This window comes from Nelumbo lutea, chromosome 7, assembly GCF_056320005.1.
Source record: "Nelumbo lutea isolate HS-2025 chromosome 7, American lotus-T2T, whole genome shotgun sequence".
NCBI classification, from domain to species: domain Eukaryota; kingdom Viridiplantae; phylum Streptophyta; class Magnoliopsida; order Proteales; family Nelumbonaceae; genus Nelumbo; species Nelumbo lutea.
The window spans coordinates 4,414,768-4,437,590 of NC_142690.1; the positions used below are offsets into that span (position 1 = coordinate 4,414,768).

General features: G+C 39.5%; 1 protein-coding gene across 8 annotated transcripts in view; it reads right to left on the reverse strand.

Moving 5' to 3' along the window:
• Positions 1-3,354: 3,354 nt before the first annotated feature.
• LOC148844746 (uncharacterized) overlaps positions 3,355-22,823 on the reverse strand; it is a 36,275-nt gene continuing 16,806 nt past the window's right edge. For 2 of the 8 annotated variants that reach the window (XR_016102092.1, XR_016102096.1), the window contains 4 exons: positions 5,559-5,633; positions 5,263-5,383; positions 3,815-3,971; positions 3,355-3,592 (listed from right to left, as the gene is read on the reverse strand). Coding sequence is in view for 3 of the 8 variants with exons in the window: in XM_088954032.1 (XP_088810158.1) it covers positions 3,868-3,971; positions 5,263-5,383; positions 5,559-5,633 (300 nt within the window). In the remaining 5 variants the exon portion in view is untranslated. Of the gene's footprint in view, positions 3,593-3,653; positions 3,972-4,159; positions 4,390-5,262; positions 5,384-5,558; positions 5,634-22,823 lie in introns of those variants that run through there. The other 6 variants (XM_088954032.1, XM_088954030.1, XR_016102093.1 and 3 more) reach the window with 5 other exon arrangements.

Sequence of the window (22,823 nt, forward strand, 5' to 3'; positions counted from 1 at the left end):
ATAATCCTTCTGCAATTGAGGCGTAGTGCAGACTCTATTTTTGGATTTGTTGTGATTATCGTCCTCTCCTTGGTCGTCTTTTATCTTCCCCCTAACTCATCCATACTCGAATCTGAAGAGATCCGGATGGAGTTTTTTGAATATAGAAAAGTTGACAATTTGCAGCCTTCTTCAAAAACTCGTGCTTAGAGATATTACACGATGAAGAGGATTGAGACGGGAAGGGAGCGAATGAAGCAACGGTGACAAAGGATAGGACGGATTGAAAATAAATGTTTTGGAAGGAGAAGTGTACTTGTGGCCAAGCTTGAGCTCAGCGTTCTCGGAGAGAGTCAGAATCTTCTGAGCTATGTAGAAGGAATCAGAGTGGTAGACAACGTGTTTTGGGAACTCAAGCATGAGCTCGGAAGCGTTGATGGGTCGGTGGTAGATCTTGACGAGGCCGTCTGACTTGATGAGCTTGATGGTCTCGACCGGTGTTTCGGACGGGAGCTGCACGCAGGAGATGTAGTTCCCCATCAAATGAAAGCACAAGGGATCATGTGGAAGTTGAAGAACTTAATGCCCATGGTCTCATAAGCCTTGAAGGCCAGACGCCCAGAGGAGGAAGAGAGAGGAAGGTAGAACCGTAGAAGCGCAAACCAAGACCCACAAAAGAAATGTCTTCCCCTTTGGTTTTGGGTTGAAGAAGAAAAGGCAGAGGGATGGAGTCTAGTTTGGGGAGGGGGAGTTGGAAAATTTATCGCCGACGGTAGATTTCACATTCACAAATGCCGATTTTACGTCGCCGGTGGGAGATGCTTCTTGATTGGGGCTCGGTGGATGAGAGGAGAAAATGGGTGGGAGTTCAAAAATCCCAGATGACAGAAAGAAGTGTGATTTTGTTCTTTTGTGTGCGGCTCAACCGGATTTCTTCGGCTAATGTGTAAATTCCCGTTAACATTTGTGCCTTTCTATATTGCCGACGTGTTCATTTTTTATTGGTGGGTTCACGCTTCCCCATGATGTGAACTCCATTTTTTGGGTATTGTGTGTAATGATATTTCAAAGCTTAAACCGTGACCGAATGGAAAACTCGTAAGGTGGTGTTTACATACAGTGAAATTTTATTTGCACTAGTATAAATGCATGATAGTGCAAATGAAATAAATACAAATTCTAGTTTAATTTTATTTTGTTTCATGTCTTAATTTACTTTATTTATACTGCAATCAAATAAAATAAACTGAAGTTTAAAATAAAAATGGGTCAAAATTTATATCATTTTCACTGCCATAATTTTGCATTAATACAAATTTATTTGTATTGCAATCAAACACAGCCTAAAATACATAAAATACAATTTTCCCTTTTTCTATTTCTTTTTCGGAGGGTGGGGGAGGGGGAGGAGAGGGTAAACAAATGGACGGTTGGAAATGGAGAAAAGATTTTCTTCTAGTTAGACAATTGGGCCGTAAAATGTAAATGAATCACTTATTAACAGAATTCCCGAAAACCAGAGTCGGAATAGAAATTTGAACTTCAAACTCAAATGTCGACACAAGCAGATTAGTGGCAATCCCCATCCATACGAAGAAAGAAGAATTTCTATTCCGACTGTAGAATTGTAACAAACCTCGAGCAAAATCAACTATGCAAACTATAGCATTGAGAAAAATATGCAGAATTAAAAAATTTCTTTGGTTTTTCATTAAAAATTACCAATAAAAAAATTATCTAGTCAATAAAAGAATAGACTTAAGCCCTGAATGTTCTATTTGTGGGCAAGGTGAAGGAAATCGTCATCCAAGTTTTATCGCAACTATATGGGGTTGGCTACATAAATCCTGTTTTCCCCATTCTGCTCTGTTTAATGACATTTTATTACATGGGGTTTGCTACATAAATCCTGTTTTCCCCATTCTGTTCTGTTTAATAACATATTTTATTGCATGTCCCCTTTTTGTAAATGCAATTTGAACAAGCATAGTTTCTGCAGGGTGTGTCGTGTACTTCACACATAAAAAAAGAAAGCTTACATATTAATGATATTAAAAAGATGAGAAAAAAAAATAATCATGCCCTTTTCTTACATTTTACAATAGTGCTCCCAAGCCCCATAATATAAGGCTGTGTTTGATTTCCATCCCTACCTTTCCTTTCCTTTATACACATTTTCTTTTAGACAAATACAGCCACACAAATAAAATGAAACAATACTTCAAAGGCACTCAGTTAAGAGTGTCACTGGACCGATTTTGGATTGGACCCTGACCAGTCCAAAATCAATTTGGACAAATTGGATGGACCAACAAAACATATTGGATTGGACCAATCCAATCCAAAATATTTATTAGATCGGATTGGACCCGATCCTTCCATAACAAATTTATATTGGATTGGGTTGGATTAAGCCAATACCTAATCCATTGATATAAAATAAGAATATATGTGCCAATGAACCGGGTTTGGGTTGAAACCGATCCAAATCAAAATGAATTTGAACAGATTAGACCGTCCAGGCATTGAATTGGACCGGTCCAAATTGATCCAAAACATTCATTAAATTGGATTGGACCTCCATTTATAATGGACACACATTGGACAGGATCAGATTGGACCAAATCCAGTCCAATTGACACCCCTACACTCAGCCTACCCAGGACACCATAGCTGTGCGGTGGGGATATCTCCCTTATACGTCAAGGGTGGGGGAGAGTCAATCAAATAACCATCAACAAAAAATATGGGAGACCATCGGTAGGAAATCCCCTTTCACCGTGGAAGCTACCGTAAAACATCTACCCCCCACAAAATATCAACTCAAAATTGCAATGTTGCATCTGCAACATTTATGAAATTTGTCATCCATAATATCCTTCAAATGAATAATTGAAGCCTGCAAAAAAAGTTCTGTTTTGTTTTAGTAAAACTACGCAAAATACCAGACTATTTAAAGCTTGTTTTTAGTTTTAACATATGTTCTCTCTTGAGAAAGGAAAGTAAGAAATTCATCCAAAAAGATATCCTTTGCTCAGCCTGCAAATTAATCAAATGTCGTATAGAAATGCCTAATTACAGATGTTTCCGGTTTCCCACATTCATTATTCAACAAATAAAGTTGTTAAGATGGTAAGACTCGAAACTTGCATTAAAGTTTACTTATATCAGTTAAACTCTTCAGTATCAACCTCTACTCCTCTGTTCTAGCCCAAGTTCCAACCTGTCAAACGACAGAAGTGCACCTTTCTGATAAAACCCTTGACATCGTGCAAAGACCATATTGTCGCAATGTAATGTTAACGTGGCATGCAAAGACCATTGCTCAAACAAACTACTGGTGATCAGATGACATGTTTGACATGGGAGTCTAGCTTTCCAAGGGAAAAGTCAATGAAACACTTCTTGTCAGTTGAATGCTGATCCAAAAGAACAGATAATGTATCAATTATGAAATGGAATGAACTAGTTCAACAGTTCATTTTCTCTGTATGAACATAAAGATCAGGCGAATTAAATGTCAGGTCACCCCCTGCTCTGCAAGTACAGATGAACCGACATGAGATGTTAGACAACACTTGCCTTGTTACCCATCGTTTAGGTGCCCCAGATTCTGTAAAGAAAGAGAACATTGTATTCTGTCGCTTAGGAGGGAGGAGGATAATACTAAAACATTTGAATACAAAAATATCTAACATCAATTTATTTATCCTAATTATCTAGCTGATTTTTTCAATTATAACTGAAAATGATAGATTGGTTCAGTAATTCTTGAAGGTCTATTCACCTTCAAATTTTTATGGAAGCAGCATCTCATAGTTACCAAATTACTTACCTGCTGCAACAGACTTAAATGTTAGGAAAAGATACAATTTAGCCGAGACAAAACTACTGTGATGAAAGCACCAGTTCCTGAAATACCCTCCCCCTATGTTCAAAATTGCTAAATTCGTCAAAGCTTGCACAACCCGGACTTAATATGACTGTATCCCCTGCATTCACAGGAAGTTAAGAATTGATTAAATTTAGAAAAACAATGAACGGCAGTCAGCAGTTAAGTCATTTTACATAGATGAAATACGATTAATTTCCAACATGTCCAAAAATGAGTAGCTGAAATGTGGATGCTGATATGGATGAGTGAAAAAACTAGAAAGCATAGGATCAGAAAGTAGACTACCCGCACAGAAGCATCTACAGTACTCGTAAGAAGAAGCAATCTGTTGCAAGATGAAGGGACTAGAAGCTAGGAGCAGACCAAAAATGACATGGGCCGAAAGTATGAAATGATTTAAGCCCTCATAATTTAACAATGGATATGGCACTATACAGAACAGAATGGTCAAACAGGATTTATGTAGTCAACCCCTAGCTTTTCCAGGTCAAGCAGCTTTTGTACCCATTGCACTTCTGCACCATAACATCTTGCAAGTTAACCTATAAGTATGGTTGCAAAAAGACCATGACAGAAAATCAAGGATGTGCTTATCCTTCACAAAAGAACCAATGGGAAAAAATTTGAAAAATTTTGAAAAAATGACAAAATTGAAATATCAACTTAATCATCATGAATCACAAAATTAACTGACGCACAAACAACCAGTGAGGCTGAAGGTCATATCTCAATTTGCATCTACAATTGAGTCACTGATCTCAGCAGAAACAGACCAGGATCACAACCAATCCCTCCTTCGAACATAATGTTGGGCTCCAGTTGCTTAAAGCACTTTTTGAACAGGGTTAGCACATAGGTAACTGAAATCATACCCTTCCAAAGTTTGGAGATATATCAGTCTCTCATAGATAACATAAAACAAAACTACATATCATTATTTGCAAAATGTGCATAACTAACCAACCTAGTGAACATGTTTACAGTAAGCAACTAACAAGTTTATCTCCATGCCAAATCTGTTATTAAAACAATGTCATCAATGTAAGATGGTGACAAAGCATCTTAGTCCCTACCTTTAATCTAGTATCCCTAGGAATATAAGGATGTATCCATAAGGAACAAGGGGGAGATAAAACAAATCATGGTTAATTGTCATTTCATCAGATAGATCTTGCACCTAATGAATTCCACCTCTTATAAAAGTTTGGGAAACCAACATGCAGATTTAACTTTAATCCATTCTTCAATATCACATGCAAAGGCCCCATATATTTAAGGTATATATAGCTTTTAGATTTTGTATGTGTATCCACAATCTTTTGCAATACTATTTGATGCATATATAGCTTTTTCCTGTTGCAGATTTTTGGCATGGAAAGAAGACAAACCAAGTCTTGCAACATTCCTTGCAACTTTCACAGCATCCTCTAGATTTGTAGCTTTAATACAAGGAATGCTAAGTCCAGCAGCCCATAATGTCTTCTGAATCATTGATCCTGAAGAGCCGAACTAAGACAAAGATCCAAAAATATTATCGCAAGTTTATCCAGGAAAGATGCATGAAAGTAGAAAGTACAAATCACAAATTTTGACATAGAAAATAACTTCAGGAACATCAACAGACATGTATCAGTGTTACATAATCACATCTAAGATCCTGTGCAATAACGGAAGGATCACTTACGGTGATGACACATCTGTGGTACTTGAGAGGGTCTACAAGCCGTTCAAAACCACAAGATCCTTGTATATCCAGGACCTGCAAAGCAAGACAATTCATAAGAAAAATGACTGATTGCAGGAAGCTGATGTGGCTTAAAATGCCAAATAAATGATGCCACCAACCTAGTTATAACTTATAAATGCTATGAAATATCAAACGGGTACCAATTAACCTCTTGCCGGATGTCAAGTACATGTGCTATCAGTGTTTTAAAAGGCGTGGGAGGCGTATGCCTGGAGGCACGCCTCCAGGCCAGGCGCTCCCAAAACACCCAGAGGTACTGATACCTCTGAGGTGTATGCCTCAGGTGCAAGAGCCTTACACCTCATGCGCTTTTTTCATGAGGTGTGCTAGAGGCGTACGCCTCATGCACATCTTATATAAAAAGGCAGAAAAAAAAAAGAAAAAAGAAAAAAAAAAAGGAAAGGAAAGGAAAAGAAAAGAAAAGAAAGGGAAGGGAAAGAAAAGGAAAGGAAAGAGAAGAAAAAAAGAGAAAAGGAAAGAAAGGAAAAGAGAAGGGAAGGGAAGAAAAGATAAGGGGAAAGAAAGTGGTTTGCCCCTTTTCGATGCAGCCCAATTTGTTTTTTTGAGTTCGCTTCGCTTGCTCGCTCGCCTCCGCTTCGACAAGACCCCACTTTCAACTAATGTTATGCATCTTTATTCTTCTTAATATAAAAGATTTTTATTAAAAATAAAGAAAAAAGTGAGATCCCCCCTTCCTCTTCATTCTCCCAACCCCCCTCCTCTTAAGTTGTGTTCGAGAGGCTTATGCCTCTTGCATTCTGAACTACGCCTCACACCTCTAGGTAGTGGAACACCTCAAGTCACGCCTCCGCGTTTTAAAACGTTCACTATCTGTTTCTGTGGCCATGTCGCACATGAAAGACATGCTATATCTGTTTCTATGGCCATTGGTCTACTGCATCTAACATGTGAAAATGGACACATATATGGGAACTAAGCAAATTGAACACATGGTATACTCAACCTTCAACTCAACAAAGCCCACATACCAACCATATAAGTTGGCTAAATGCATCCTGTTTCTCCATTCCACTAATTAAGGGCCATATTCATTGTTAAATTTTTAGCTTCCAAATCATTTCTCACTACCTCAACTAATGCCCCTTTAGCCTGCCCCTAGTTATTATAGACCTTTCAACTTGCATTAGATCACATTTTAAAATTACAGTAGTCCCACAAACATGCCAGACCATTTTGTCTACTTTCCATCATGCCATTACCTATTCCAAGATGCTATATCTAGATTCCCACAAATAGGCTCATTTCTTATCCTATTCTTTCTGGTTTTGCCACTCACCCATCTCAACATTCACATCTCCATGTATAAGCTAAATTGTGGATAGATATAAGAAAGCATCTGCATATTTACGATGTGGGTAAGAAGCAATAGCCACTACAGGTCAATATGCGCTTTTGAGACCAAAACTAGAAAAATTTATAAAGTACTTTATACATCATGCATTGTACTGTAGCATACAACTCTTAAAATATCAGAGTAATTCATGGTTATCTTGTAAAATTTGATCCTAAAAGAATCTTTAAGTGAAGAAATTAGGATAACAGAGTTGTATTTAATTTTTAAGAATGTCCATCCTACATGACGATAATTAGATATTCCCATCAATTCCCATTTTGTGATATCTAGCAGGTTATATTTTTAGGTTTTGAGGTTAACATAAATAAAAAAACACCTTTTTAACATTTTCCAAAGCTTCACAAATAAATTTCATGTTCTTTCTAACATTTCATTGTTTTTCTAATTTTCCCAGACTTTCCGAATATCTGAACAAAATTTCCCCAAAATTCTGCCATTTGCACATGGTGAAATGCTTAATGAAACCTAAAGAGGGATATAAATTTAGATGACAGATTATGGCATCAAATACAATATATCAAATTGTCCTTTATAAATGTATTATCAAATTGAGGAGCTTGATAAGAAAGAAGCTTTTAGATCTATGAGCAGTGAGGAAAGAGAGGAAAGGTGGAAATTAAAATGTGAGTTAGAACTAGAAGAAGTCCTTAGGAAGGAAGAGGTTTCATGGAGGCAAAAATCTAGATGCAAGTGGCTGTTGAAGGGGGATGGAAATACTAAATTTTTGCACTCCATAGCAAATGGGAGAAGAAGGAAAAATCAAATTGTCAAGCTAGAAGTGGATGGACAGAAGATAACCGGGGAGGAGGAGATTATAAAGGTGTTTGTGCACCATTTTAAGAGGATTTTCAAAAATCAAGGTGAGAGAAGTTTTTCTCCCCCAGATGTTCAATGGTTTCGAGTGCCTCAAGATAAGGTGGCAACCTTAGAAAGGGAGTTTTCTTCAAAAGAAATAAGAGAGGCAGTTTTCTCAATGGAGAGGTCTAAAGCTCCTGGTCCGTATGGTTTCACTTTAGCGTTTTATCAGGAGTTTTGGGACCTTATCAAAGGATATTTGATGGAAGTTTTCAACGAGTTTTACACATAAGGGAAAATCTCTGAAGGTATAAATTCAACTTTCATCACCCTCATCCCAAAAAAGAAGGAAGCAAAAGCTCCAAAGGACTTCAGACCAATAAGTTTAGTGGGGAGCCTCTATAAGATCATTGCAAAGGTTCTCGCTAGGAGACTTAAAAAGGTACTACCTTTGGTGGTCTCACAACAGCAAGGTGCCTTTGTTAAAGGGAGACAGATCATTGGCCAGGTGTTAGTAACAAATGAATGTGCATCAGAGAAGAGGAGGAAGAAAGGGAGGGGTGTGGTCTACAAGTTGGATTTAGAGAAGGCTTATGACTTTGTGGACTGGTCTTTTCTTCTAGAAATTATGGGGAAAATAGGGCTAGGGGATCGGTGGAGAATGTGGATGAAGGGATGCCTTAGTTCAGTGCAGTATTCAATCATGATCAATGTGCGGCTAGAGACTACTTCCAGCAAAAAGAGGGTTGAGACAAGGAATACCCTTTCACCATTTATGTTCACTTTAATTGTTGATGTCCTAAGTAGGATGGTTATGGAGGTTGATCAGAGAAATCTATTTAGAGGATGGAGAGTAGGAAGACTTGGGTTGGTAGTCACACATTTGCAATTTGCAAATGACATCATTCTATTTTGTGAGGAAGGAAACCAGGAGAGCATAAGAAATCTATGTGAGCTTATCACTTCCTTTGAATCAATTTCTAGACTAAAGGTAAATTGGGGGAAAAGTTGCATAGTAGGGATTAACTTGGAAGATGAAAGTTTGAGAGGACTAGCAGAGATCCTAGGGTGTGAACTGTGAAGTCAAAAATTGACCATTGGAGTACTTAGGGTTACCATTGGAAGGGAATCCAAGATCTAAGATTTTTGGAAGCCAATGGTGGAGAGGTTTACAAGGAAGCTGGCACTTTGGAAGAGGAACTATTTATCCATAGGTGGAAAAATAACCTTGACTAGAGCAACCCTAGCAAACCTACCAACCCATTTCCTTTCAACCTTTAGAATCTCTGATAGAGTGGCAGAACTCTTAGAAAAACTCACGAGGGACTTTCTTTGGGTGCCTAGGGAAGAAAAGAGGGATCATCTAGTGAAGTGGGAACAAGTCTGCAAGACAAAGGAGAAGGAAGGCTTAGGACTAGGGAACCTAGTATACAGGAATACTTCCCTACTAGGAAAATGGCTTTGGAGGATAGGTTGTGGCATAAGGTGATAGAAAGCATTCATGGGGGCTGATGAACAATGGCTAGGATGCAAAGTTAGACCCTACATCTTCCCCGAGCTCTCCGTGGAAAGCAATACAAGAGGTATATCCTATTTTTCTCAATCTCATAAGATTTGATGTGGGTTGTGACTCTAGGGTGCTTTTTTGGGAATATCTTTGGCTGGGTGGTGCTCTTTTCTGCTTCATTTTCACAGATCTATATTCAGTCTCTAACTACAAGTTAAAACCCATCTCAAACTTTGTCACTTTTCTCATTCCGGATTGAGTTGGGATTTTGGTTTCAAAAGAGGTTTGGGGGACAATGAGTGTGAGTCTCTAAAATGCTTGCTTGATACTCTCAAATCAGTTTTCTTTGTTCAATCCTTGGAGGACACTTGAGTTTGGTCTGCTTCTTCTAATGGCACCTTTACCTGTGACTTTTTTTAATACTCTTGTTCAAACTACTGTTGGGGGTGATAATTTCCCGATGAAAGAGATTTGGAGCAAGCCCATTCCACCAAAAATTCAAGCTTTGTGTTGGGAGGTGTTTTCAGGGAAGGTAAATACTTGTGACATGCTTCAAAAAAGGAGGCCAAATAAATGCCTCTCCTCATATGTGCTCTTTTTGCTGTGCAGATGGTGAATCCCTACCCCATTTATTGATCTGTTGCTCCTTTGTTTTGTTTGTTTGGAAATCTCTTTGCTCTCTCTTTGGTTGCAGGTGGAGGGCTCCCCATAATGTAATAAGCCTCTTTGATCCAAGCTTTCTAAGGCAGCCAACAAAAAGGAGGGTGATATGGAAATCAGCAAGGGCAACAGTGGTGTGGACAATATGGGAGGAAAGGAATGCGAGAATCTTCAATGAAAAGCATAGGCCAAAAGAGGCCATTGTGGAGGCCATGAAGATAAAAGTTGCACATTGGGTGAAATCACTCCAGTTCTTCCAAAACATTTCAATTACAGATATTGTAAGAGCTTGGAATGAAGTGGCGTACACTGCAGAGGTGAAGGAAAGAAAAGTGATGGAGTGGAAGCTGTCAGGTCCCTACAAGCTGAAGCTGAACTATGATGGGAGCTCTATAGGAAATCCGGGTATGGCTGGCATTGGTGGTGTGATCAGAGACTCCTCAAACAAAGTGTTGGCTATGTACTCAAGACCTTTAGGGGAAGGTGACTCTTTAAAAGCTAAACTGTTAGCTCTACTTCAAGGGCTAAAGATCGCCAAGCAAACTGATTTTAAGAACTTGGAAAGTTGGAAATAGAAGGGGATTCAAAAACAGTGATATCTTGGACCAATTCAAGCAGTAATGTTCCTTGGTACTACAGGCATCAGCTAAGGGAGATAGTAACCATAGCAAGGGAACTTAATGCCTTGTTTACATGGGTTAGGAGAACTGCAAATGGAATGGCCGATTCCCTTGCTAAACAGGGAGTTCAAAGGCAACAGCTTTTTTGGGCTGTATTGTAAAATTTCTATGTCGAACTGTCTTTGTTTATATGCTGTAACTCAGTTTTATTTCTCTTAATTGAATAAAATGCTCTTTCTGCTTAAAAAAAATAAGGATATTGCATTCAATAAACTAATATAAAAATAAGCATTATTACCAAAAAAGGAAATAAAAAAGAAACCATGCAAGTTATGCAGTGTTCACACGTGAATGGTCATGTGGTTTTTGAAATATATGATCATATACATGATTGTTACACACACACACAAAGATTTATACATGCTAGCTCCTCTTTGGTTAGTGCAGTGGAAAAATTCTGTGATGACAAGCATGAGAACATGAGGTTTGAATCTTGAGCGGTCACTTTGTATACGAAAAAACCAAAAATTAGGTCAATATCAGTTGAAAAACAGTCCTAGAAATAGGGACTGTGTTTGAAACAAAGAAAACTAGCAAGAGAAGATTAGAGAAGAAGAGAGAGTTGCGGCAAGAAGAGTTAGAGGATGAGAGATTCGAACCTAACCTCCCTCTAACTCTCTAATACACTTTTATTAAGTTAATCTTTTAGTAATTACAAGAGAGGTCCTTAATTGGACAAGAAATTATAAAAAAAGGAACATAAAAGAGTATGGGCCCAAAATAAGGCCCATTACAGAGAAGAACATAAAGATAACATACAGTAACAGCCTATGGGCCATTCGGCCCATCTTCTCTACACTCCCCCTCAAGCTGAGCATAGATGTCAATCATGCCCAGCTTGCCAATGTCATGATGAAGTCTTGCCTTGGAGATGCCTTTGGTGAGAAAGTCTGCTAATTGGCCTTCAGAGGTAACGAATGGAAGGCACATTTCTCCAGAGGAGACTCTTTCTCGAATAAAATGTCTATCAACTTCAATATGTTTGGTTCGATCATATCGTACCGGGTTGTGAGCAATGTTGATGGCAGCCTGATTATCACAGTACAACATCATGGGTCTGTCATGATCAATCCCAAGTTCTTCCATTAAGGACCTTAGCCACAACAATTCCGAGACCCCATGTGCCATGGCCCTATACTCTGCTTCTGCAGAAGATCTGACCACAACAAATTGTTTCTTACTCCTCCAAGAGACAACATTACCAGCCACCAGACTGCAATATCCTGAAGTAGATCTTTTGTCATCCATATTTCCAGCCCAATCAGCATCAGTATAGGCTTCAAGTTTCAAGTGGTCATGCTTGGTAAATAGGATTCCTTTCCCTAGAGAGCCTTTCAGATAGCACAAAATCCGCTCTGCTACTGCCATATGAGTATCTCTAGGAGCATGCATGAATTGGCTAATGCAACTGACAGCATACGCAATATCTGGTCTAGTCATGCACAGGTACAGGAGCTTCCCAAGAAGTCTCTAAAAAACCCCTTTGTCTTCCAACAGAGTTCCATCTGTAGCTGAAAGTTTGTGACTCATATCAATGGGAGTTGCAGCTGGTCTTGCACCCAGTTTTCTAGTTTCAGACAATAAATCAAGAACATATTTCCTTTGGGAAATAAGGATCCCATCCTTGGATCTGGCAACTTCTATGCTAAGGAAGTATCTCAACTCCCCCGGATCCTTAATCTCAAATTCTGTACGAGGAAAGACTTAAGAGCCAGAATGCCTGAGGCATCATCACCAGTCACTATAATGTCATCAACATACACAATGAGATACACTGCCAAAGATCTACTTTTCTTCACAAACAGAGTATGATCCGACTATGTCTGAATATAGCCGAATTTAACAAGTGCAGCTCTAAATCTCTCAAACCAGGCTCTAGGAGATTGTTTTGAGACCATAAAGAGATTTCTTCAATCTGCATACCTTTCCTTGCATATCTTTCCCATACATCCCTGGGGGAAGGCACGTGTAGGCTTCCTCATGTAAGTCACCATTCAGGAATGCATTCTTTACATCCAACTGATAGAGAGGCCAATCAAAGTGAGCTGCCAGAGATAAAAGAACCCTCACAGATGTCATCTTGGCAACAGGGGCAAAAGTCTCCAGGTAGTCAATCCCATATATCTATGTATACCCTTTTGCAACAAGCCTAGTCTTGTACCTCTCAATAGTTCCATCAGCCCTGTATTTAATGGTGAAAACCCACTTGCACCCAACCGGATCCTTCCCTTCAGGCAAATCCACCACCTCCCAAGTACCATTTGCATGTAGAGCATCCATTTCGGTTTCCATGGCATCTCTCCATTCTAGAATCCCAAGAGCTTTTGAGACAGACCTAGGAATGGGGTTAGAAGCAACAGAAGAGAGATAGGCAAAGTATGAAGGAGAAAGCATGTCATAAGAAAGGTGTTTGGAAATGCAATGTGCAGTACATTTCCGCTTCCCTTTCCTAACAGCAATGGGGACATCAAGGTCTGGAAAAGATAATTCCAAAGGAGTTGAAGCAGTACCTGTTATCTCATCTGTGATTGGGAATGTATGAGCTTCATCTGTTGTAAAGGAAACCACTTGCTCATTCCTGGATCTCTGTCTTTGATACACTTTGGGATTATGGATAGGGCGAGGGGGAAAAGAAATAGGGTCCCCTGGACAAGAGGTATGAAGTGATTGATCCTCCTTTGACTCATTTGGTGAGGATACAGGTTTGTCAAGAGACTCAACTTAGACAGGAAGAGGAAGAGCAAAAACTTGTGACAGACTCTCCCCCTGTGGACAAAGTCCATCCTGAGAGGAACTATAAAAAGGAGAAAGTTCATTAAAGGTAACATCCATAGAGACATGTCGGGTGCCAGTCTTTGGATCAAAACAGCAATAACCCTTTTGTGTGGGGGAGAAACCAAGGAAGATACATTTGTGGGCTTTCGGTTCAAACTTGTGTCTTTGCACACTTGGAATGTGAACATAGCAGGTACAGCCAAACACACGAAGAGGAATTGGGAAGAGATCCTTGTCTGGATGAAAAAGACTGAAGGGGGATTTAAACCCTAGAACCCTGGATGGCACACGGTTTATGAGATAGGTAGCAGTAAGTACAACATCACCCCAAAATCTTGTGGGAACATGTGAGGCAAACAAAAGGCTCCTTGCAACTTCAACAACATGTCTATTTTTCCTCTCAACAACTCCATTTTGTTCAGGGGTTCTAACACAAGAGCTTTGATGAATAACCCCCATGTCTGAAAGATACAAGGATAAACTCTTTTCAAAGTACTCTTTTGCATTGTCAGATCTGAAAACCTTAATTCTGGTACCAAATTGAGTTAGAACAAGCTCATGAAATTGCCTCACAAGTCTTGGGACTTCATCCCGGGATTTCATTAAGTATATCCAGGTGAATCTAGAGAAGTCATCAATGAACAAGATAAAATATTTGTAACCCCCCATAGAGGATAAATGGTATGGCCCCCACACATCAAAGTGCACAATATGAAAAAGAAAATAGGATCTTTTATTGCTCATAGGGTAATTTTTTCTACAATGCTTTGACAACTGACAGGACTCACAATTGAGACTGGACACACTGACTCCCTTAAACAGTTTTGGAAACAAATGGCTTAAAGCAGAAAAAGGTAAATGACCCAACCGACAATGACTCAACATAATTTGACTAACAGACTATGAAAAAGTAGAACCAAAAGCAACATTCTTGGGATGATCAAAGCATTGGCCAGGGGTGTCGAGCAAGTATATTCCATTCGCTTCATGGTCACTCCCAATCACCTTCTGAGACTTCAGGTCCTGAAATACACAGTGAGAAGGGAAAAACGTTACACAACAATTCAATGATTTAGTCAGGCTACTTACAGATAACAAATTGGTATTTAATTTAGGCACATGAAGAGTGGAAGGTAAGAGTAAGGAGTCTGTAGCCTTGACAGTTCCCTTGCCGAAAATAGGGGCAAGAGAACCATCAATTAAGGTGATTTTGTCACGGCCAGGAAGTAAATCATATGAAACAAATAAAGTGGAAAGGTTGGTCATATGATCAGAAGCACCTGAGTCTATGATCCAAGGGGTTTTGTGTTTACCTGAGGTGGATGCATGGTTAGAGGAAGCCCTTATACCTGAGTGAGCAAAGGCAATGGTGGCTGAACTTCCAGAAGGGATGCATGATGAAGATGCACCTTCAAGCTAACTGATCATCTTTCCAAACTTCTCATATTCAGTTTTCATGGCTGCCAACTGTGCACTAGTAGATTCAACCTCTGTATCTGTGCCTGTGGCTGCATGTGCACTTCCTGTTTTTCTACTATCATTCTTCTTCTGGAATCTGATAGGTACAAGATTGGGATGCAACTTCCAGCACTTGTCCTTTGAATGTTTCGGCTTCTTACAATATTCACACACCACTTCTTTCCTTCCTGAGCCACTGTGAGCTTCTGTAACCCCTTTGGGTTTAATTTCCATATTTGCAAAATGATCATTAATACCAACTCCTTGAACCTGCACTTGCCTTCTATTTTCCTCACTGCTGACCAGAGTATATGCTTGTGACAATGAAACATCTTCCTTGGACAAGATGTTTTGCTTTGTAAAATCATATTCAGAATTCAGCCCTGTCAAGAACTCAAACACCCTATTCCGTTCAACCAATCTCCTGTATGTTTTAGTATCCTTAGGAGTATCCCAAGTCACAGCCTCTATCAAATCAATCTCTTGCCCATATAGATTTTAAGATTGAGAAGTATGCTGCAAATGACTTCTCCCCCTGTCTTAGATTTTTCACATCACTTCTCAGTTTGTAAGCTCTAGCAACATTCAACTTCTGGGAATAAGTCTCTGCAACATTATCCCAGATCTCTTTAGCCGAATTCATCCACAGATAATGTTGACTGGTCTGTGGCTGCATCGAGTTCACAAGCCACCCAATCACAGTGTAGTTTTCTTGTACCCATCTCTCATAAGATGGATCATCCTCTGGAGGAGCTTTCTTGCTCCCAGAAATAAAACCCCATTTTCCTTTGCTACAAATATGGATTTTCACTGATTGTGACCAAGCTAAGTAATTGGTCCCATCAAGCTAAGTAATTGGTCCCATCAAGCTTGACTGTAGTTACAGCTAGCATAGAATCGGTTGGGGTTCCCAACATCTGCCCATATTCAGCAGTATTCTTGTTTTCAAAGTTTGAGAAATCCATCATGCAAAGTTCGGTGATAGTTCTTTTCTTTTCTGTTTCAGCCTCCAAAAGACACCCAGCAACCTCCAAACACAAGATATTTCTGATTCTAACAACTGATGTCCCAAGAGGAAGACAAAAGAAATACAGTCCTTGAGAGACCTTCTGTCGAACACTCAGTGTGCAATACTTAACAGCCCACTGTTTACTGTTTCAACCTTCAAAGTATAGGGCATTGTTTACTGTTTCAGCCTTCAAGAAGGGGCTGGAATGAAGATGAGACTAGTACCACTTAGTTTTAACAGTCTCAGCAACTTCCCAACCCAATAATCAGCCGAATAGGACCTCCAAAAACAACCCAGAAATTTCTGGGTAGGAGCAGTCCAGCAACAGTGGCTGAATGAAGCAGTCTCAGCAGCAGTGATTCCAGGGGTGTTTCGGCTACTTGACAGTCCAGAAAAGAGATAAAAACAACCCAGAAATCTTTGGATTAAGTCAGACCAGAGGATAGCCGAATAGTAGCACTGTTTCCAAGGAAACTTCGGCCCTTTTAACAGTCCAGAACAGTAAAAAATTAACCCAGAAACAACTGAGCAAAGACTTACAGTAAGAGAGTCTCTGGTTTGTACAATAAACCAGGCCGAACACTTGTCCTCTAGGATGACTTCGAAAACCCTTTTTCTCTGATTCTAAATCAGGCAAAGCAACTTGTTCTCTGATTCTTCCCAGTCACCAAACCCTTCTCCAAGTGTGTAGAAGCTTGGGAACCCTCCAATGACCTCCAAGAATCAGGCGGATGACTGTAAACTCTCAGCCCTAGAACCTCCTCATATAGTTGGCTGGAATAGAACCACATGAGGGACACGCCAAGCAGTGGCCTGCTCTGATACCAATTTGAAAAACAGTCCTAGAAGTAGGGACTGTGTTTGAAACAAAGAAAACTAGCAAGAGAAGATTAGAGAAAAAGAGACAACTACGGCAAGAAGAGTTAGAGGATTAGAGATTCGAACCTAACCTCCCTCTAACTCTCTAATACACTTTTATTAAGTTAATCTTTTAGTAATTACAAGAGATGTCTTTGGTTGGACAAGAAATTACAAAAAAATGAACATAAAAGAGTATGGGCCCAGAATAAGGCCCATTACAGAGAAGAACATAAAGATAACATACAGTAACAGCCTATGGGCCATTCAGCCCATCTTCTCTACAATATCCAGTCTACCCTCCCAAGACCCCAGATAGCTGGAACCTTTTTTTTTTTTTTTTGATCAGCAAAAAATTCAGGATTATATTAAATTTTGAAACTGGTTAGTACAATGAAAGGGTAAATCCAGACCCAACAACTTTACAAGATTAAAATCATGCCCAAAACAATTGTTGTCTATATACCCCTTGTTTTGCTAAAGTATCGGCCATCCTATTTGCTGTCCCTTCTAACCCACTTGAAAGATACATCCAGCTCCTGCTTGATGCTTTCTATTTCCCTGAATTCATGCCTATAGATCCATGACACAAGTTGCTTACTCCTAGCCCAAGAAATGATCATCGTTGAATCTCCCTCTATTTCCAATTGCTGAAAATTCGATTGCTTGGCAATTCATAGCCCTTGTAGTAATGCCATCAGCTCAGCCTTCAGTGAATCTCCCATCCCCAAGGGTCCTGAAAACATAGCCAAAACCTTTCCTATACTATATCTAAATACTCCTCCAATACCTGTCATTCCCATGCTCCCCATGGAGCTACCCAATCCAGGAACCAACATTGGGTAATGACAGTTTTAGGCTGTCCCCTATTTAAGAAATCTCTTATCTGGACTTTAAAGACTTGAAATGGATAAAATTTATAGAAGTGGCATTGGTTATTCTTTCATAAGGAATAAAATATCATATTAAAATAAACAAAACTATAAATTCAAATGTAAGTTAGCCCCTATTATGGCCATATCTCATTCAGGACCTTAAAGATTTGAAATGGAGCAATTTTATAGAAAGTGGCATCACTTCTTTTTCATAAGGCTGTGTTTGGTTACAGTGCAAATTTATTTGCACTAGTACAAATGCATGGGAGTGCAAATGTAAAAAATACAAATTCTTTGTAGAGTTGTAGGGCAATAATGTCGTTATTTATGTTGCTGCTAGCATGTTAGTAGTGTCAGCTAGTTATTTCAGTTTCTTTCTTCAGTTGCTGATAAGTTATGTTAGTAAGGGCAATATTGTAAGTTAGCTATTTTTTAAATCTTTAATATAAATAGTTGAGTGGGGCGGCAATGTAAGTGACAACCCAAACTCTTTTCTGAATTCTTTCACTTCGACTTCTTTCTTCTTTCTTCTTCTCTTTCTCTCTCTTCTTCTTCTTCTATTCTCTATTTTTCTTGTTGAATTCTCATCTAGAGTAGGACTGATCACAGTCTCTACTAGACAAGTTGGTATCAGAGCCAACCTAGGGTTTCTCATGCGAGTCTAATCAGGCCGACTACATGAGAACTTCCTAGGGTTGGAAGTTTTAGCAAGATTTCTCCAGCGGCTGGTTCTTGGCGATCATTGGTAGGGTGCAGCAGCTTTTCAAGAGATTATAGTGCCTTGGAAAGAGTTTGGTGATCAGGAAGAATCAGAGGGAAGGAAAGAAATTCAAGATTAGGGTTCAGACTGAGGATTGGAACTTCCTAGGGTTGGAAATTTTAGCAAGATTTCTCAATCGGCTAGTTCTTGGAGATCATTAGTAGGGTGCAGCAGCTTTTCAAGAGATTATAGAGCCTTGGAAAGAGTACGGTGATCAGGAAGAATCAGAGGGAAGGAAAGAAATTCAAGATTAGGGTTCAGGCTGAGGATTGGAAGTGGCGGCCAGTCTTTTCTGGGTAAGTTTCAAACTTTTTTTGAGATTGACACCAATCAGAGACTGATCAGAGTGATCTGGAAGGAGCTACTTTTTTTTTCTGATTTCTCCTGACTTTTTTAGGGGTTTTCCCAAACCCACGATCAGTCCTCTGTTTTAGACCCTATTAATCTGACTGTTACCAGTTTCTAGGTGACAGTTGATCAGTTTTTTGAATTCCAGATTGGTTGGTAATAATTTTTTTTGAGGATTTTTAGGCCTGTTTCAGAATTTCTTGGTGTTTGCTAGACCTGTTTTCAGTATATCAAGTTGGCTGTTAGCAGTTTCAGGGTGTTAATTACCTTTGTTTCAACATAAAGAACAGTTCTTTGTGATAAATTCTTGGTAGAGATGGCAGGTACTGAGTTAAAAGCTCAAGGGGAAGGTGTTTTGAGGGTAGGAAACATGATTGAAAATATCTTTCAGGTTACCACAGTGAAATTTGATGGATCGAATTACTTGGAGTGGGCCCAATCAGCTATGGTGGCTATTGGAGGGAGAGGGAAATTAGGCTATGTGATGGGGGATGTAAAGAAACCAGAAAATGGGTTCTAGAGAACTATTTGGTCATGACTTGGCTGTGCAATTCTATGCAGCCCCATATCATCCGAAATTACTTGTGGGCCAAAACTGCCAAAGAAATTTGGGACATCATGAGAGAAACCTATTCTCAGCCACGTAATGTTGCTAGGGCCTATGAACTGAAATGTGAAGTCAATAATCTTAAGCAATGAGAGAACCAGTCTCAGTTGACTTCTCTACTTTGAAGTCTTTGTGGCATGAAATTGATCACCTAGAGACAATTGAGTGGGAAGTCGGGAGGATGCACAGACATACAAAAAACAGGTTGAAACCAATAAGGTTTTTGAATTCCTAGTTGGTCTGAATACAGAATATGACATTGTGAGACAGAAACTTCTCACCAAGGAGAGTGTGACCTTGTCCCAGGCCTATTCCTTAGTGCACAATAAAGAAAGTAGGAGAAAGGTTATGCTATAGTATCAGCCCATGGAATCAGCCCTAGCAGCAGTAAAACCAAAATTTGGGGGTGACAAGGAAAGGGATATGAAGAAAAAGCACAAGAGGTAGTTAGTTTGTGATCATTGCAAGAAACTAAAACATACCAAGGACACATGTTGGAAGTTTCATCCTCATCTAATTCCAGCAAAACTCAGAAATTAAAAGGGGAATGCCAATGTTGCAATTACTAATGATGGTGTTTCATCCTCTAACACAAGAACCACATCCCTAGACACCTTAGCTGTTGTTCGAGCTGCCCCGACTCAATTGGAAAGTGAAGTTGGCACTCCGGCACCTTCATCTCAGCCACCAGCTACATCTGCTTCTCCCACTCCTGCATTTGCTCATTCAGGTACAAGGTCTTCAGCATATCATGCTTCAGCCCCAGGTAACAATGAACCTTGCTGGGTTGTAGATTCATGTGCATCTGATCATATGACTGGCTTATCCTCATTGTTTAATACATATTGCTTATCCTTTGGCAAAGACAAAGTGTCCATTGTTGATGGCTCCCTTATTCCCATTTCTGGCAAGACATTAGATTGTCTGATGCCATCTCCTTGTCCTCAATTTTGCAGGTTCCTAAACTTAGTACTAACATGCTTTTAGATAGTAGTATCACTAAAAATCAAAATTGTTTAGTGACTTTCTTTCCTGACCGGTGTGTTTTTCAAGATCTGGAGACAAGGAAGGTGATTGGGATTGGCCATGAGACGAATGGAATCTACCTGCTTGAAGGGCATTCACATGGGGAAGATAGAGAAATGGGGAGGTCATTAGTTTCCCAGCCTATAAGCCAAGTTATGCTTTGGCATAATCGGCTAGGTCATTTGTCTTTGAAGAGTTTATTTTCCAGTTTGTTTGAGTCAGTTCAAATGTCTAGTTTAGAATGTGAAAGTTGTGAACTTGCAAAGCACTGTAGAACAACATATTCCTTGAGCAATAAAAGAAGTAGTATTCCTTTTGAAATTGTGCATATTGATGTTTGGGGACCATATCACATCACTGCTATGGGGGGATACAGATATATTTTGTTGTTTGTTGATGACTACACTCATTTCTCATGGGTGTATCTTATGCGCTCTCGAGATGAGGTCCCTACCCTAACTCGGATTTTTCATCAGATGGTTTTGACCTAATTTGGGGTCAAAATCAAAGCTTTCAGATCCGACAATGCTAAAGAGTACTTTGCAAAACCATTGGCTTCATATCTCCTCATACACCTCAGAAAAATGGGGTTGTTGAGAGGAAAAATAGACATATATTGGAGGTGGCCAAAAGCATTATGCAAATTCCAATGTTCCCATATGTTTCTGGGGAGATGCTATCGACACTATTGTGCACCTCATTAACTGAGTTCCTTCACAGCTCCTTGACATGAGAACTCCATATAACATATTATATCTTGATAAAACTTGTTTGCCATTCCTCTTAAAAACTTTGGATGCACCTGCTTTGTTCGGATTCATGGACCTCATCGTTGTAAATTTGACCCTAAAGCTTTGAAATGTATCTTTCTTGGTAATGCACAAAATCAAAAAGGGCATTGCTACTATGAGCATGTTTATAAGAAACGGCTTGTTTCTATAGATGTCACATTCTTTGAGGAAGTACCCCATTATCATAGAGTTTCTTCCCAAGGGGAGAGTAGCGAGATGAAACCTCATTCATCAGAAATTCCATTACCTGTCCCAACCACTGAAGGGGAGTGTACTGAGGAGGGTTGTCAAAGATGTCAGGATTTGAGGGTGTACCACAGGCAGTGGAGGCAAGTTGAATTTGATCATCAACAGTTCATGCCAACTCCAATTCCCTCTACGACTCTAGATTCAAAACCACAGTCCCTTTATCCCTTGCTACAAATGAGATACCTTCCATGCCTCCCATTGTTGAGCCTTCCCCTCGTCCTTTGGATGATCTTGATCTTCCAATTGCAGTTCGTAAGGGGAAGTGTTGTTGTACATCATCTATAAGCCATTGTATTTCTCAGTTTCTGTCTTATGATCATTTGTCTCCATCCTATAAGTCCTTTTTGACATCTATTGCTGCTATTACCATTCCCAAGTTGTCAACAACTAAGTGGAAGGGTGCAACGAAGGGGGAGACAATGTTTTAAAAGTGCAAGGCGCAAGGGCCATTTTGCGCCTGAGGCGCGCGCCTTTTTGAGGCAAGGCGCACAATTTAAAAAAAATTGAAAAAAATGCAAAAAAAATCAAAAAAATTATAAAACATAATATTAATAAAAACATTAACTTAAGTTTTAAAATAAATGTTTTAAAAAAACCTATTATATAAAATTAAAATACATAAATATAATATGTAAAGCATATTCAAATGAGAATTTAAAAATGAAATCAAACATATAAAACATTTTCAAGCATATAAAACCCACAATCTCTTTTTTTTTCTCAATTGCATTAAGTAGCTAATGTGATATATTACATTCCTAATTCTACGAGCTGCCTTTGTGCCACACCCCTCGACCCCCGACCCAGCGGCCAAACTCAAAAAAAGGGAAAAAGCAGCAAATTTTCAAAAGGCGCACGCCTAGGCTAAGGCGCAAGGCGCACCAGGCGTGCACCTTTTGAATGGGCTGCGCCTAGGACCTGGGCGAGGCGCCTACCCTAAAATGCGCCTCGCCTGAGCGCCTTTTAAATCACTGGGTGGAGATGGATGCTCTTCTAAAAAACAATACATGGGAGTTAGTTGATCCATCTAAAGGGAAGAAACCGGTTGGGTGCAGATGGGTGTTTATATTGAAACATAATGTTGATGGCTCCGTTGAAAGATATAAGGCTAGATTAGTTGCAAAGGGGTTTACTGTTATGGACACACTCCTCGGGAAGACGTACCGTCACCACCGGCAGCAACAGGCACCTGACCCACCGCCAGCAGCAACAGTGATTCAATGATTCTCATCCTACCCAGATCGGCAACAGCAGCCTTATCTAGATTAGATTAGATCATCTTGCTTGTTCTTATCTTATTCTACTGCTCTTATCTTATCTTGTTAGTAGCTTATCTTATCCTTAGCAAGATAGAACTGGAAGTCTCCCTATTCAGCAAGGAGACTCCCTTTGATTAGGACTCTTGTAATCTCCTATTTAAGGAGACCCC